Source organism: Daktulosphaira vitifoliae, unplaced genomic scaffold (genome assembly GCF_025091365.1).
Source record: "Daktulosphaira vitifoliae isolate Bord-2020 unplaced genomic scaffold, ASM2509136v1 Scaffold_3, whole genome shotgun sequence".
Lineage (NCBI taxonomy): Eukaryota > Metazoa > Arthropoda > Insecta > Hemiptera > Phylloxeridae > Daktulosphaira > Daktulosphaira vitifoliae.
The window spans coordinates 15,646,958-15,664,883 of NW_026099574.1; the positions used below are offsets into that span (position 1 = coordinate 15,646,958).

The 17,926-nt window shown below is 26.0% G+C and overlaps 2 protein-coding genes and 1 long non-coding RNA gene across 7 annotated transcripts in view; 2 read left to right on the top strand and 1 right to left on the bottom strand.

Moving 5' to 3' along the window:
- LOC126901872 (retinol dehydrogenase 11-like) overlaps window positions 1-17,926 on the top strand; it is a 79,525-nt gene that overhangs the window by 21,999 nt on the left and 39,600 nt on the right. The gene's annotated exons all lie outside the window — the stretch shown is intronic.
- LOC126901875 (retinol dehydrogenase 11-like) lies at window positions 2,385-17,286 on the bottom strand. 4 transcript variants are annotated; one of them, XM_050678762.1, is made up of 7 exons: window positions 17,257-17,286; window positions 17,039-17,089; window positions 13,992-14,192; window positions 5,667-5,828; window positions 5,462-5,584; window positions 2,645-2,870; window positions 2,385-2,587 (listed from the first exon to the last, which is right to left on the bottom strand). In XM_050678762.1, exons 3-7 carry the CDS (start codon window positions 14,176-14,178, stop codon window positions 2,437-2,439), a joined length of 849 nt encoding a protein of 282 aa, XP_050534719.1. In that variant the 5' UTR covers window positions 14,179-14,192; window positions 17,039-17,089; window positions 17,257-17,286; the 3' UTR covers window positions 2,385-2,436. The 4 variants fall into 4 exon arrangements, with proteins under 4 accessions (XP_050534719.1, XP_050534720.1, XP_050534717.1 ...); XM_050678763.1 differs by lacking the exon at window positions 17,257-17,286 and adding an exon at window positions 17,149-17,227; XM_050678760.1 differs by lacking the exon at window positions 17,257-17,286 and having other exon boundaries at window positions 17,039-17,247.
- On the top strand, window positions 11,127-13,276 carry LOC126901877 (uncharacterized). The gene is made up of 2 exons (XR_007703140.1): window positions 11,127-12,363; window positions 12,736-13,276. It is a non-coding gene; the product is annotated as an uncharacterized LOC126901877 (long non-coding RNA).

Genomic DNA, 17,926 nt, shown 5'->3' on the forward strand with positions numbered 1-17,926 from the left:
TTTTTTTTTTACTGTTAAAGTGTAAAAAAAAAAAAAAAAAAAAAAAAAAAAAAAAAAAAAACACATCATAGTAAAACCAATACCTTCTCAGCTTCGCATCGAAGCTAAAAATCACCCTGTATATATATATATATTGATTTTTAAAAATATTTTTGACTTATAAAATTAAATGAAAAAATTCTATTTACATAATTAAATAAATATATTAATAAAAAATTAAAAAGATATAAAGAAAAAAAATTTATTAAAATAAAAAAAGGTTTATAATTGGAAAAATCTACATACCTTGTTTAGGAGATGATTGAGGTTCTGGTTCATGGTTTTATTTATACGTGTAAATTATTAAATTTATTAAATAATAAATTGTAAGTTTTCAAAAAAGACAACTGCACGTCAATGATAATTAAAAACGAATGTGACAGGATAAGAAGGATTGAATCGGTTATATAGTAAAGAATAAAATGCGTAGGCGTGAACATTACCAGGGTGTCATTTTTCTCATAAAATACGTAAGACAGTCATTGTTACTGTACGGTGGTACCTTTGATGTTGGAAATATGCTTATATAAGCGTCTCGTAGTCGATGGTAAAATTCTTAGAAAACGTTTACATTGGGTTTCATCCTCTCCCTCCCGGTGTTTACCCGCTAGTCATAAGTTTTACCATTTTGGTAACGTATAAGTAGTTGACGTAAAGTATATCAAGACGTGTATTAAAATAATATTTAATATATATTAACGAGTTTAACTGTGTTAGTGCCAGCCAAGGCTTTGCACTGAAATACGCTGGATCACTATAATCTTATTGATTATAATTTGAACATAGATAGACAAATTCTTATAATGATATTTTGACAAGTTCTGAGTAAGTGTTAAGAATATCGATATCGGTTGGGAATTTATCAAAAATATTATTAGTAAAAACCTAGTACAGTATGATAAGAATTTGAAAAGTATTAAAAGTATATTAAATCATACCATATAATAATATCTACCATCCAAGTATTGTTGAAAAAAACATTTTAAGATATCAAAATCTTATAAATTTGATGAAATTATATTTTAATAATTTTTTATTTATGCTATCCTAGGTTAAGATACCTTACTTATTTAATGAACCTCGCCGAAGCCTCAACTTATTTGGTTTAAAGAACCGAAAGTCTGTCAATATTAGTCCTTTTAGAGGTTCGCAAAATCATTAACAAATTATGTATGTCTATCGTAAATATACTAATATAATTATTTATTATTGTGATTGACAGTTATTTTTGATAAATAGACGATTAAAATGTTTTAAAAACTTATTTTATTACTTAAAATATATAGTAAAATACAATAATAAAATGTGACAGTTTTAAGGAACTATTTTGACATGAGGGTCATTTCTAAGACTGCCCCTTTGATGTTTGAAATAATCATGTAAAAACTAATACCTATGATATTCATTTAAAAGAATAAAAAGATAAAAAAAAATAATTAATATTTTATTTTAGCTAGAATGCTTTTGGGATAAATTTTTAATCGAAACACTTAAAAAAAAGTTTATAAATCCCAAATAAAAACTCTACCTATTAATTTTTTTATTTCAGAAATCTCAGTGTACCATTACGTAAATGATAAAGGGATGTGCAAACAAACAAAGACAAATTATCTTGTGACAGAATTTGTGATTTTGGTATCGTTTTTCTTATAAATCTTTCTTCTACTTCACATATTCAAGAAAAATACTATAAAGTGCTTAAACTTCTTGGGTTTATTAACTATACTTCCAAAATTTTAATCTTGTTTTACCGTTTAAAACTTTTTATTGCTTTCTTGTTCGTCCTACATTTTATACTATGGGATCTAATGACTACTAATGTAAAAGCGTCAGTCGAAAGAGTTCAGAGATAGTTTTTGTGTTCATGTTCTCATAAGTTTAATATCCCTTGCCCTCCTATTAATATTCTCCAGTCATGCAAAAACTTGGTATTAATTTTCTATCTTATCGTAGACATGAGATTTATCTTAATTTTCTCTTCTCTCTCTAACGCCATAATATTGATTCTTTTAAGCTACTTTCCCATATATGCTTAAAAGTCCTACTATGTTCTACATTTTCTTTTGTCCCTATAATTATTCCACGTTACTCAAATTCACATCTTTCTATTTCTTCACCTTATGCGAACTGCAAATGCAGACCTTTCGTTTAGTTTATAGTAATACTAATTAAATGCACGGTTAATTTTCTTATTGTACACATTTTCTATTATGTAAATATTATAATCACATAACTATGTAATAACTATTGTATCTTATATCTTATATCCCATAAATATTTATATATTAGTCATTTATGTATTTATGAATAAAAAAATAAAATATTTGCAATTTAACATTCATAACTTATTCTGCCATTCAATTATATTATAAGTCATAATAGGCACATTAAATTAAATTAAAAATCTAATAATACAGTTGGAATTGTATCACTGGATTTAAACATGTCAAAATTTGTCAGCCCGACCATGTTTAGACTCTTTTTCCACAGTTTCTTTGCTAGAATAATATCTTTTGCCATAGAAGATGGTTCTTTAACTTGACAGTTACTATATGAAATATAAAAATTATTTTTGCTTTTCAATAAAATCAAAATGCACAAATACCTGTAGTACAGTCCTGTTTCTGTGCCAGCTTTTTCATCTATAGCACAATGAATTGTAGTCTGAGCTCCTTGATGAGGAGTTTTCAAAAATAAATATATGATAAAAGATAAAGAAACTAAAAATATCCAAAGATAAAAGTGGTTATGATAAATAATATTCTCAAAACCATCATGAATTTCGGTTTTAATATTTCCTGGGTGCAAACAATACAAATTTACCCTTGTACCTAAATACATAACATTATAAAGTTAATTTATAATAACTTTTAATAATATGTTCCAGTATCATAATTTCATTAAGAAATAATTGTTCAAAATTTTCTATGCATTTATATATTTCCTCACTTATATGTAGCTAAAAAAAACCCAGCACAGGAGGGTCGCGGCACAGTGGTGACGTGGCATAGATGGATCAAGTATAATGATATCTGACAGTGATTAAAATCACTATAAAAAAAAACGCTTCGATGCAAATCTTTAGATAGTGTTTAATTTTAAAAAATTATAAAGTTAAAAATGTAAAATACAAAATCGAAAATTTTCACACAATAGCATTCAGTAGCCATTTTCACCGTGAAGATAAGATAAAGTCCGAAATTTTTTTTTTTTTGCATAATAAAGTAAATTACATTAGATTTAATTGAAGTTATATATAAAAATGTCAGACTTTCCAGAACACTTTAAAAGTTAAGTTGAAAAAGTTCAACTTTCTACATGCTTTTTTTAGATTTGAACCCCCCTCGTATATAGTGAAATGGTTCGATTTAAAAAAACAGTATGTCGAATGAAAGATTTATATAAATACTACTTCTCATGAAAAAATTGTATTGATCCATAGATTTTTCAAATAGTTATAGCATAATAAAATTAAAAATGTAAAATACAAAATCGAAAATTTTCACACAAAAATAGCATTCAGTAGCCATTTTCACCGTGAAGATAAGATAAAGTACGAAAAATTTTTTTTTCATAATAAAGTATATTACATTAGCTTTAATTTAAGATATATATAAAAGTGTCAGACCTTCCGGAACATTTTCAAAAGTTACGTTGAAAAAGTAAATTTTTTGTGAAAAAGTTGTCATTTTAAATCCCCCCTGTTGGCAAGTAAAGGGTCACATATAAAAAAAAAATATACCAAATGAAAGGAAATGATATCATGCATCTATTTAAAAAATTATATTGATTCGGTTATTTTTAAAAAAGTTATAGCTATTTTAAGTAAAAAAAGTTCAAAAAATTTCGATAATTAGCGATTTTTAAATTTGTAATTTTTTTGGAGGTTTTTTTGAGAGCTGAGAAAAAATGGTAACAGACACAAAAAAAAAACACATCTTAGTAATACCAATACCTTCTTAGCTTCGCACCGAAGCTAAAATAAAAAATTTAGATTTTTTTAATATTTAATATTATTGTTAAATTAAAATTTTGTTTATGGTTCTAGTATTAAGTTAAATGGTTTATTATAGAATAAAATGAAATAATAACTCTTAATGGTCTATTAAAATATTTCAGAAATCTCGGTGGACGGAAATGATTACGGTATTACGAAAATGATAAAGGTGCAAAAATGATATGTAAAAAACCATCCTGTCTTCATTATAGACGTGTTCACATACTTTAATTTCTTATAGAATTTCATAAATTCTATATGAAATATTTGATCGAAATCTGCTAACGATTTTCTTAATTAGATCATTCTTCAATATATATTAGAATTTTTTTTTAAGATAATAAGTTTACATATTTTAAGAGGTGTATGTACAAAAAACCTCTTATATAGTTCAATTCTCAATTGAACTAATATAGTTCAATTATAGTTGATATAATTAATATAATTATTATTTTGTTAATAGTATTAGTATTAGGTTCGATAGTTCATAATAAAAGAATAACTCAAAGGAGTTTATCAAATTTTTTTATAAATCTAGATGAACCATTATTGAATGAACGTTATTGATTAAAAAATACTCAAAAAAATGTATTTTTGACGAGTCTACTAGTCCTTATTTCAAATTACACTCATGTGCACGTAACTTGCACACCAAGTTTAGAAAATATGTGAGTGACATACTAAAATAAAAAATTCATAAAATCTAAAAAAAAATTAAAATTGTCATTAACCCACGTTACAAAAGCTTTGCGTCTTTTATAAAATATACTACTATTATTGTACCTCGGTGAACCATAAGGTGATTGATAAAGGAATGTTCAAAAGATTGTATCATGTCTTCATTTCAAATTAAAGACTCGTGTACAAAATAAACAAACCAAGGCTGGAAAATGATTAAATAATAATATAAAAACAATTCTTATCAATACCTGCAAGTCTGGTTGCTAATTCTTTCGTAAAAAGTATATTAGCAAGTTTGTTTTGACAGTAGGCTTCCATTGGATAGTAATCTTTTAGATCATAGTTAATCTAGATCTAAATCTAGATGAACCATTACGTTATTGATTAAAAAATACAAAAAAAATGTATTTTTTACGAGTCTATTCGTCCTTATTTCAAATTACACTCATGTGCACGTAACTTGTACACCAAGTTTAGAAAATGTGTGAGTGACATACTAAAATAAAAAATTCATAAAATCTAAAAAAAATTAAAATTGTCTTCAACCCACGTTACAAAAGCTTTGCGTCTTTTATAAAAGATACTACTATATTTGTGCATCGGGGAACCATAAGGTGATTGATAAAGGAATGTTCAAAAGATTGTATCATGTCTTCGTTTCAAATTAAAGACTCGTGTACAAAATAAACAAACCAAGGCTGGAAAATGATTAAATAATAATATAAAAACAATTCTTATCAATACCTGCAAGTCTGGTTGCTAATTCTTTCGTAAAAAGTATATTAGCAAGTTTGTTTTGACAGTAGGCTTCCATTGGATAGTAATCTTTTAGATCATAGTTAATGTCATCAAAATCATAATTTTTAACTGAAAAAAATATCTTATTTCATCATTCTTTTTATTATTTGAATTTAAAAATAAAAATTTGCATGTTATAAGTTAAACTGACAAAAAGTATGACTCATTGATGACACATTGATGATTCGAGCAGGCGATGAGTAAATTATTCTTGGCAACAAAAGACAGGTAAATAAGAAATGTCCTAAATAATTTACTGCAAATTGTGTTTCAAAACCATCTTCAGTTAAAATTTTTTTAGACATCATTAATCCTGAAATATGAAACATGTACATTACGCTTGTTAATCAATAGATAGAAAACGACAAATTTGATAAAAATTTTTGATGCATCAATTACCCTGAAATATGCATACATAGGGTTTATTTATTATAAATCAATCTATTACTCACGAAATAATCACAATATCGGAAAAAAAGTTTTTATTTCTTTAGATATATTTATGATCTTTAGGATGGTAGAGGTAAGAATTGGACTTAGAAAGGGTGATGCCTTGTCAACAATCATTTTTAATTTAATTCTAGAGAAGGTGAAAAGTTATATTTTTATTATATATATATATAAACAAATTTTTATTTTGACTGACCAATACCGCCCGCGTGTAATGCGCCTTACGTATATATATTTATATATTCCTACCACCGTTTATACCTCAGGTATAACGTTAGTCCGACCCGCCCGCCCACAAAATACGGTTATACCTATACTTGTATAAATATATNTGGTTATACCTTTACTTGTATAAATATATATTCTAATTACTATTAAAATTTATTTATTAACACGCTTTATTTTAATTAAGAGATATAAAGTATTCATTCCGATTACGAGCGATGATTTCCGTATCGTCATTTTCCGTCACTATCTCCACGTTCCGGGAGTGAGTAATTACGCGCCTGCCGCTTTCCTTGAATGTGGTAGCCGTTCCTTTGACTCCCTCTCCGGAATCGAACCCTGATTTCCCGTTACCCGTTACAACCATGATATTGATAGTAACTACTATCATAACATAAAACTAAAAAGTGAAAAATAAATATAGTTTAAAAAAACTAAAAAAACACGTTTTTAAAGCACATCGAACTAAAAAGTTAAAAATAATTTTTAAAATAAGTTTAAAATAATTATGAACAAAAAATACTAGTATTATTGTGATAAAAGCGTCGGGCGCTCAATATACGAAAAATATGGCACAAAGCACCCACGCTTTTATCACAATAATACTAGTATTTTTTGNGAGCGCCCGACGCTCAATCTTGGCAACAAAAGACAGGTAAATAGAAATGTCCTAAATAATTTACTGCAAATTGTGTTTCAAAACCATCTTCAGTTAAAATTTTTTTAGACATCACTAACCCTGAAATATGAAACATGTACATTACGCTTGTTAATCAATAGATAGAAAACGACAAATATGATAAAAATTTTTGATCCATCAATTACCCTGAAATATACATACATAGGGTTTATTTATTATAAATCAATCTATTACTCACGAAATAATCACAATATCGGAAAAAAAGTTTTTATTTCTTTAGATATATTTATGATCTTTAGGATGGTAGAGGTAAGAATTGGACTTAGAAAGGGTGATGCCTTGTCAACAATCATTTTTAATTTAGTTCTAGAGAAGGTGAAAGGTTACAAAGATAAAAAAAAAATTAAATGTGTTGGCCATAACGGATAAAATCCGCAACCTTTCATGGCACATTGAAAAATACAATAGAGGGTCGTCACCCACTAGGTGAGACAATGTATTGTCGGACCACAGTAGGATTTAAAAATAAAAATTAATATTGTAATTTAAGTAAATAAAAAAAAAAATAGAAAACAAACCAAGGTTGTGTTTGATATTTGCTGAGTCGTTGATAGTTGATATACATCAAAACCTCGTGACAGTTGTCACATAATCATGATGATCAGGGATGACCTTATACAAGGCCGTTTCCCGTACCTTATAAACTTGGGGGAGTTGAATTTTGAAAGGAAAAAATACGAAAACTCACTTTTCACTACTAGTCATTACTTTTAATTGTTAACTTCTGAAATACTGGTCCAAAAATTGACCAATATTTTTTTAAATTAAATTATTTTCTAATTTATAAGCTAGTCAAATATGTATGTTGCCATTTAAAAAATATAGTTGATACTCTTACACTCAGGACCTACAGGTTATAAGATATGGTTTTTTCAGTATTTATTTTGTGAGTAATCGAGTTATTTAGGAAAAGCCAAACATTTTGTACACAAACTTAAAATATTTTGTCAACTTCATTATTTATTTTATTGCTAAACAATTTTTTATAGCAATTATTTTTCTAAAATTTATACTTCATAAAATTTAAAATTAAATAAAAATGTTATCATGTATTTTTATTATTAAAAAACAATGATAAAATATGTAATTTTTATCGTACTTAATGAATATATAACTGATTTTTGAAACTTATATCAGAATGATAGTTGTATAGACACGATCCGCCAGTGTTTGACAACCGGTCATCAAAAGTATATTAGGAATCAAGTAAATTAAAGAGGTATGGTACGGTATTAGAACCAGTGACCAAAGGTATTATAAAGTAAACATTACTACTAAGTCATTGTGCATTTATGACTCAGACTCCGATACACTTCCATGTAGGTTGATGATATGATATAAGACTCATAGTTAGATCTGTTCTATATTGCATAAATAAACTGAATTGAAATATCAATTTACGTATATATATATACGTAGTGTCATTTAAAGTAAAAAACGGTAGCACAGTGGGGTCGAGGCACAGTGTGGACGAGGCATAGATGGGACAAGTATAGATGATATCTGACAGTGATTAAAATCACTATCATAAGAAACGCTTCGATGCAAATCTGTAGATAGTGTTTCCTTTAGAGAAATTGGTGAAATATTTTAAAAGCAACATGAACTCTTATTTCTTTAATTATATCCTGATTAGTAGTTCTTTGATTTTAAAATATAATATATGAATAAATACTAATTATAGTTTTTAAATTTAGTATGAAATTGTGAGGCCAGCTATGATGTATGGTTAATAGTGTTGGGCGGTTGATAAGAAAGTAGAGCAGAGAATAAGTGTAGCAGAGATGAGAATGCTTAGTTGGATGAGTGGAGTGACTAGAGAAGATAGGATAAGGAACGAGCATATAAGAGGAAGTATAGGTGTTGCGTCAATCGTGGATAAGATGACAGAAAATAGACTTAGATTGTTTAGTCATGGTATGAGGAAAGAAGAATCGAAAGCTGTAAGAACAGTTATAGAAATGAATGTTGAAGGAAGAAGAGATAGAGGAAGACCAAAAAAGAGATGGAGGGATGCTATTGAATGCGATTTGAGGACAGCTGATGTGAGCGTAGAAGATGTGGGAGATCGTGTCAAGTGGAATCTTAGGATAAGGGTGCCCGACCCCAAGTAGTTGGGATTAAGGCAAAGAAAAAGAAAAATATTACCAGATATTCCGGTGGCAATTGACATAATATGATTGTTATTTCGGAATGTACAATTTAGCGTTTAGTTGGGTTTAAATAATATAGCGTCAAATCAATTACCTACTCTATCGGTTGTATCTCAATATACACTACACTTTAATGATACAATAAATAAATAAACTCACACATACACACATATGCATTTATAACATTGTGTCTAATGTAAGTATAACATGATAAAAAGTAACCGTAAAATGAAAAAAATGGAATATAAATTTTATTACTCATATTAAATGTAATGTAACTCGAAAAATATTTGTTTAAATGAAAAAATATAAGATTATATTTTTATTTATAATTGTCTTTTAAACAACTTTTGTGCGAAACTTTTTTTTGTAAGTTAAATATTTTTTTTTGAGAAAATTAAGAAAGCTCATATTTTTGAACTTTTGCGAGGATTTAAAAAAAAAGCTCAATTCCAATCTTGAGGACTATTAGTATGTCATTATACATATTTTAATTCAACTTTTAAAAAAACAAAATTTTTTCCGCAATTTTTCCTTTGTTGACTGGCCTAGATGTCAATTTTAAACTTGTAATTGAGCTAAAAGTTATGGTAATATATTCAATTTATTTTACTATAAACTTTCATAAATCTTTATCAAAAATTTTTCATCAACTTTAAAGAACCAAAAAAATAGGTTAAAATTGAAAATTTGGACTGATTATTTTTAACATATTAAAAATCAAATCAGTAATAATTTGAAAACAAATTTTTTTTTCTTTTAATTATTATTTTATATATATAATTAGTAATAATATAAAAAATTAGAAGTGATAGAAATAGTCTACTTGCAGATTTGAAAACAACGCGAAAAGTTGATTTAGAAAAGTATATTTTTGCTTCTGATGAAAGTTCCTTGTAGTCCAGTGCATTTTTTTATAGTAACAAACAGTTTTTATTGAAAATTATTGTATCAAGCCCTTTAAATTTTTATACACGTAAAAGTAAAGCAAAATATAACTTCTTTATTATTTTTATAATTTCTCCGTTTAAATTACAATATTAAATATCAATTTCATACTAAATTTAATAATTATAATTAGTATATATTCAAATATTATATTTTAAAATCAAAGAACTACTAATCATGATATAATTAAAGAAATAAGAGTTGATGTTGCTTTTGGAATAATCCACCAATTGCCTAATTAAAACAAAAAAAAAAAAAGTTTGTTGGGAATTTTTTCTGCTATTCTGCAAAATTACTCCTTCGTTGACTAGAATGAATCATTAAATAGAAAATTTTATGAGAATTAAAACAATGTTATTTTTAAGATTAATATGCAGTCAGAAAGTTTTATAATTATTATTTATTGTAAATTTATCAGAAAAACTCATTATTTTTTGCATTTTTATCGTAATAGAACACTTAAATAGAAATCATAGTAATCATTTCTAAGTAATTTTTGATATTTAAAAAGATTCTACTATTGAAATATCCAGAACTGAATTAATTTTAATGATTTACTTTAACTAAAAAAAAAAAAGTTAATATTTTGAATCCCTCTTGTGGGCAGGTAAAGGGTTAGATTTATAAAAAAAACCAAATGATAGATAAAGACATGCATCTAAATAAAAAAAAATATACTGATTTGGTCATTTTTGATAAAGTTATAACAATTAACAAAGTTATAAGTTTTATACACTGGACTACAAGGAACTTCCATCAGAAACAAAAATATACTATTCTAAATCAACTTTTCGCGATGTTTTAAAATGTGCAATTAGACTTTTTCTATAACTTCTAAGTTTTAATATTATTAAAAAATAGTTTTTACATATAAAAAAAAATAATTAAGAACAAAAAAAATTGTTTTAAATTAATACTGATTTGATATAATATTTAATATTAATTTGATTATTAATAAGTTAAAAATAAGGAAAATGACATATTTAACCAATTTTGTTAATCGTTTAAAGTTGATTGTTGTAAATGTTTATAAAAAAAAAAAAAAATTTATTTTACCATAACTTTTAGCTCAATTGGTAAGTTTGACATTGACATAATTAAATAGAAAATTTTATGACAATTAAAAAAATTGTATCGTTAAGATCAATATGCAGTCAGAAAGTTTTATAATTACTATTTATTGTAAATTTATCAGAAAAGCTCAATATTTTTTTGCATTTTTATGGTAATAGATAACTTAAATAGAAGTAATAGTAATAATTTCCTAGGAACTTTTGTTGTTTGTTGAAAAGATTCTATAATTGAAATATTGAGAACTTAATTAATTTTAATGATTTACTTTAACTAAATGTACCAATCAAAACAAAGTTGTTAAAAAGATTTACTCAATTGAGTTTATTATAAAATTTGATTATATTTGTAAAAATCAATTGTTAATTCAGGAGAAAAAACAATCATTTTTTTTAGAAATGATTTATATAGCAACACGTTAGAAAAAAATTTGAATATTATAGTCTAATAGTAGCACACACAAACAGAGTAATAAAATTATTAAATTACAAAGTAAAATGATTTAATTTTGTAGTTGAAACCTATCATATCAAACTTCATTCGTTAATAAATATTTTGAAAACATTAGAAATTAATGATTTTAATTGTCTTTATGGAGACGATGTAATAACTAACTGTTTAATTGATAAATTAGAATTTTTTTTTCAATTTTTGAGAGTAATATCTTCAACTAGATACGAATTGTAGTAATTTGACGTATTGTTGAAAAAAGTAGGTCAAGTTAGAGCAGAGAAAATAAATGATAGTCACAAAAAAATATCTTCTCGGCTTTGCATCGAAGCGAAAACTTAAAATATAGTAAAATAATTTTAATACGAATAAGAAATTTCTTCTTGCAAGGGGCGACTAAAGTGATGGGATCCTTGATCTTTATTGAAGTTATTGAATCTAAATGTGATAAAAATCAAACGAGTTAAAATTTATACTAACTTAAAAAGAATTAAGAAAAAATGCAAAAAATTCATTGCCATATGCGGGTTGGAACCTCGTACCCCAAGCGTGTAAAACATAAATTTTACCAACTCGGCAACCGTACGTTGCTTCCGGCGGTTGAAAAATTGGCTATTTAAGCTAGTTCAAATTTCAAAGTTATTTTTCTCGACTTAAAAGAAACAAACATATTTAAATAAGTTTAACTATCTATACTATATCAATTTTAATTTATATAATATTTATGAAAATCTGTACTCCCCTTGTCAGGTATTTTAAAATAAAATAAAATACAAAACCCAGAATTTTAACACAAAAATAGCATATTTTTGCATACGGTAGTCATTTTCACCATGAAGACAAATCCAGAGGTCAAATTTTTTTTTTTCAAATTAAAGTATATTACATAAGCTTTAATTTAAGATATATTTAAAAGTGTCAGTATTTCCGGAATACTTTCAAAAATTAAATTGAAAATATCTTAGTAACAATACGCATGTTTAAAGTTTTGACCCCCCTTGTTAAAGGGGTATGATCCGATTTACAAAAAAAGCGTGCCAGATGAAAGGGGTATATAAATATTTATTATAAAAAAATAATAATATTGATCCATACATTTTTCCAAAAGTTATATAAAATATAAATTAAATAATATAACATATAAAATCGAGATTTTTTTCACGGAAATCGTACGTTTTTCTTTAACTTTGATGTCCGTTTTCACCACGAAGACAAGTCCAGAGGTCAAATTTTTTTTTTTCAAATTAAAGTATATTACATAAGCTTTAATTTAAGATATATATAAAAGTGTCAGTCTTTCCGGAACATTTTCAAAAGTTAAGTTGAAAAAGTTCTACTTTCTATACGCATTTTAAAAGGTTTGCACCCCCCCTGTATAAAGGGAAATGGTCCGATTTTAAAAAAAAGTATGTCGAATGAAAGAAGTATATATAAAGTATTTATCATTAAAGAATAAAGTTGATTCATGCATTTTTTAAAAAGTTATAGCAACATAATGTTAAAAAATGTAAAATATAATATCAAGAATTTTTTCACAAAAATAGCATATTTTTGCATACGGTAGTCATTTTCACCATGAAGACAAGTCCAGAGGTCAAATTTTTTTTTTTCAAATTAAAGTATATTACATTAGCTTTAATTTAAGGTATATATAAAATTGTCAGTCTTTCCGGAACATTTTCAAAAGTTAAGTTGAAAAAGTTAATTTTTTGTAAAAAAGTTACCATTTTGAAACCCCATCCTTTGGGCTGTTAAAGGGTCAAATGTTCACAAAAATATATAAAATGATAGGTAAATATTTAAGGTATCTATAAAAAAAAAAATTATATTGATTCGATCATTTTTAAAAAAGTTATGGCAATTTTAAGTAAAAAAAATTGAAAAAATATCGAAAATTAGCGATTTTTAAATTTGTAATTTTTTGGGGGATTTCCCCCGTTTACGGGGAACGAGGGAATTTTTTTCAATTTTTGAGGGTAATGTCTTCGACTAGATACGATTTGTGATCTTTTGACATATTGTTCATCAAAATTGGTCCAGCGAGAGCTGAGATTGAGCGTTCACAGACACAAAAAAAAAAATAAATAAATAAAAAAAAAAACACATCATAGTAAAATTAATACCTTCTCAGCTTCGCATCTAAGCTAAAATAAATAGTATATATGTACAATAATAACAATAATTGCATAATTTCTTCATTTAATTATATTGCAACCCCAGTATTCAAATACTTTACAAAATAGTATTTAGACTTATCATGCAACTCCAGTTAATTTTATTAATTCGAACTTATCAAATAATAATTTGTATACAGGTTATAGGAAGAATTTAAGAATTTTAAATTATGGATCAAAAAAGTTTAAGACTTTCGAAGTTTATGTAAAAACCTTTTATACTGATAATATTACAAACAATTCTTTTTAATTTATGTTATCTATTATAAGATATTCTTAAATTTTATTATTTGATGTATACAGACCGGCATTATTGATTAGTAAGTGAATTTGATTTTCTCTTTCTAGAATTCTTTTAGCGCATCTTTTTATAGAAGAAAATGATGACAAATCAAGCTTTTCGACAATTAAAGTCCCCAAACCTTCTCCTTGTACTTCTGTTTTTATATCCAACAAAGCTTGGTCAGCTTTTTTTACATCACGACATGCCATTATGACTTTTGCACCTTAAAGCATATAAGTTTTAAATAAGGTCTATAATAAAAATTATTATTGAAGAAACTATGTAAATTTGCAGTGTTATTTATCTTTAATATATAAAGATAAATTTGGGTAGGACTACAAACCAAATTTTCGTTGTTAATTTATTTCTAACAAATTGTTCCCAATTATTTTCTTACACTTCTGCTTTAATATCCAAGAAGTCTGAGAATGCAGAGTCGAGCACATTTATTATCAATCCGTAATGTGGAATATATTTGTTCAATCCAGGATCAAATTTGTCAATATGAAAAATGGATTGAATCCGTCAATTTAAATTACGGATTAAATATGGGTTACGGACTTCTTATTAAATCTTTCAATTCGGCTAGCTAATTAAATCCGCTAACTCTATTTATACTATATGAAATAATTGTAAAATTAATTCATTTATATCAAATTTATTCCATTACAAATTACTTAAAGTTGAAATAGAAAATTGTAGCATGATGAAAAAGTGTGATTTATTATACTAATAACTTTTTTTTTTTAGTTCGGGTGGCGATTACATATAGAAGACAAGGTGTTGGGGTAAATTTTATTTTTATTTATACTTAATAGCATATAAATTAATTAAATATAATTTTGAATTCTAAAGTTTTTCCGGAACATTTTCAAAATTTAAGTTATATATTTTCTCTCATCTTATCTACGATTGATGCTTAACTCCCTCTTATAAGTTCGTTCCTTATCCTATCATCTCTAGTCATTACACTTATCCGACTAAGCATTCTTATCTCTACTACACTCATTCTTTGATCTATTCTCATATCAACCGCTTCATACTCTGAACATTACGTCATAGCTAGTTTCATTACAGTCTTATAAAACTTATCTATCATGCTTACTGGAAATTCTCTTGTCATATAATACAATAGACGCATCTCTTCACTTCAACCACCCGCACTTAAACCTGTGTCTTACATCCACGTTAATATCACCACTTTTTTACATAACTGATCCTAAATACTTAAAACTTTTCACCTCTCCTATCACGTCCTCGCTTTTTGTCAATAATCTTCTCATCGTGTACTCCTTTTTCAAACTCGTACTTTATATACACTGTGTTACTCCTACTTATTCTTAAATCCTTTTCTTTAAGAGCTGATCTCCAAACATCTAGCCTTTGATTAATTTCCTCCTTATTTTCTTCTATTAACACTATGTCGCAAAAAAAATACACCACGTTACCTCTCATTGTTGACTTACCAGTAATAAATCCAAACTATTTCAATACATACGTGATACATATCCACTCAATATTTTAAACTGGTTATTACTTAATAAGTACTTATTCAAAAATTGTTAATTTTAGATACCGATATCTCATTTTCTTATTCTATTATCTATTACCTTTTCTCATAGTATCACTATACTATTCTTCCAATCTTTTGAGATATTCCCTTCTAATAAGATTGTTTGATAATGGGGAAAAACAGGAGATAATTCTGTTATAGAATAGGCGGTGCAACGTAGGTTTTGTATTGTAAGTTAGTCGTAAACCGAACATCGAAAGTCCGGCGCACCTAAAGATTTATTCGGATGTGAAATGTAAGTTAATCGTAAAAAAAATACAGTCTACATTATTAACAAAAAATAGAGTGTTCTTTCTTAAATTTAAAATACCGTGAGCTACCGACCAAAGATTTTATTTAAAAGATTCATCAACCACCTTATATTAACATCGCATAATATTTTTCATACTTCTACTGGCACTTAATCTGGTCTTACTGCTTTATTATTTTTCATTAATGCCACAGCCTCCCATACCTTTTTCTCACGAAAGAGTAATTTTGGCAAATAGCAGAAAAAATTCCCAACCAATTTTTTTTTTTTAAAGTTGAATTAAGATATGTATAATGACATTCTAAAAGTCCTCATTGATTGGAATTGAGCTTTTTTTTTACACTCACACATACACACATATGCATTTATAACATTGTGTCTAATGTAAGTATAACATGATAAAAAGTAACTGTAAAATGGAAAAAATAGAAAATAAATTTTAGTACTCATATTAAATGAAAAATATTTGTTTAAATGAAAAAATATAAGATGCCTTTTTTGTTTAAAATTGTCTTTTAAATAACTTTTGTACGAAATTTTTTTTGTAAGTTAAATATTTTTTTAGAAAATTAAAAAAGCTCATATTTGTACTACTTTTTATTACTCTTTATGATTATTTGAACGTCCTTATTCAATCACCAGTTTTTCTTGTTTCCTGGCGTTCTACTCCTATTCTCACCAAAAATCTCATTAGCAGTATTCTTTCCATAACTAGCAAATAATCACACATCATTTATGTCTCCCTCGATACTTCACATCGTCCTTTCTTTTACCGTCATAATAAATTATTTTTCAATTTCCACTAACGGATCCTCGATTTTTCTCAAGTGTTTCTTCTGTTTTAGTATAGTATACGTATTCTTATCCCCTATTCATAGACAATTTAATTTCTTCTATTTTATAAGCTATAACAGTTTTAAGTAAAAAATAAATTAAAAATTGATCAAAATTAATAAACAAAGTGGGTACATTGTATTAAATAATTCAAAATTTTTATTAGTTATCACAACATATACTGTAAAAATTAATTTTACTCAGTGGCGGATTTGTGGGAAGGTCCAGAATTTCACATCCTAGACACTGATATTTTTGCTTGGCGGCAACGTTTTTGTTGAATATTTAAAACGATTTCATGTAATATAAAAATATTAAGTTTATTCTTCAACTAAATGTTATTTATTTTTAAAAACCTAAAATCTCTCTATAAACGAAAATGATAAATAAAAAAAAAAAAAAAATTGTATACCAATTCTGTAAAGCTCTTTTGCTGTTGCTTTACCAACTCCTCGACTTGAACCTGTAACAATAGCGACTTTACCATCCAATCTACATTTACTTGTACATTTTCTACTAAACATTTTTATTATATTCTCTAATTATTAAAAGTTTTTTTGTAAAAATAAATTGGAAATCTTCACAAGTGAACGCATAAAAATGATTACAATAATGCTAATAAATACTTGCTTTAAAATTGTGTGGGAAAAATAATGAACAATAACTGGGGAGTATAAAAACTCTCTTTTATATTTTTTTATATTATATACAATTAAACTATAATAAACATTAATTAGCGTTATAATTGCGTGAAATATATTTAATATTTGTAAATAAATACTGAATAATCTTTTATTATAATAAATATAATATTTAAATTTATAAAATACATTAATTTAGTGTCAATTATAAATTAAATTCAAGTGTATGGCAAAAAGAACAGACGAAACATATATAAATATTTTATTATTATAATAACGATATCTGAAGGACATTGTATACTGTTTTAATAAATATTCAATTTATTTATATTATTTTTAATTATATTTAATACAATATCTTAATTAATTATAAATAAAATTTTAGTATACACTTTAAAAAAAACGGTAGCACAGTGGCGTCGAGGCACAGTGTGGACGAGGCACAGATGGGACAAGTATAGATGATATCTGACAGTGATTAAAATCACTATCATAAGAAACGCTTCGATGCAAATCTGTAGATAGTGTTTCATTTAGAGAAATTGGTGGATTATTCCAAAAGCAACATCAACTCTTATTTCTTTAATTATATCCTGATTAGTAGTTCTTTGATTTTAAAATATAATATATGAATAAATACTAATTATAGTTTTTAAATT

Bases quoted from the DNA above. Each gene is read 5' to 3' on its own strand.
- LOC126901875 (XM_050678760.1), bottom strand. From the start codon at position 17,150: ATGTTTAGTAGAAAATGTACAAGTAAATGTAGATTGGATGGTAAAGTC. The intron at 14,193-17,038 runs GTATACAATTTT...ATATGCTTTAAG, and splicing joins AAAAGAGCTTTACAGAATTG to GTGCAAAAGTCATAATGGCA. The intron at 2,871-5,461 runs GTATTGATAAGA...TTATGTATTTAG, and splicing joins ATTAGCAACCAGACTTGCAG to GTACAAGGGTAAATTTGTAT.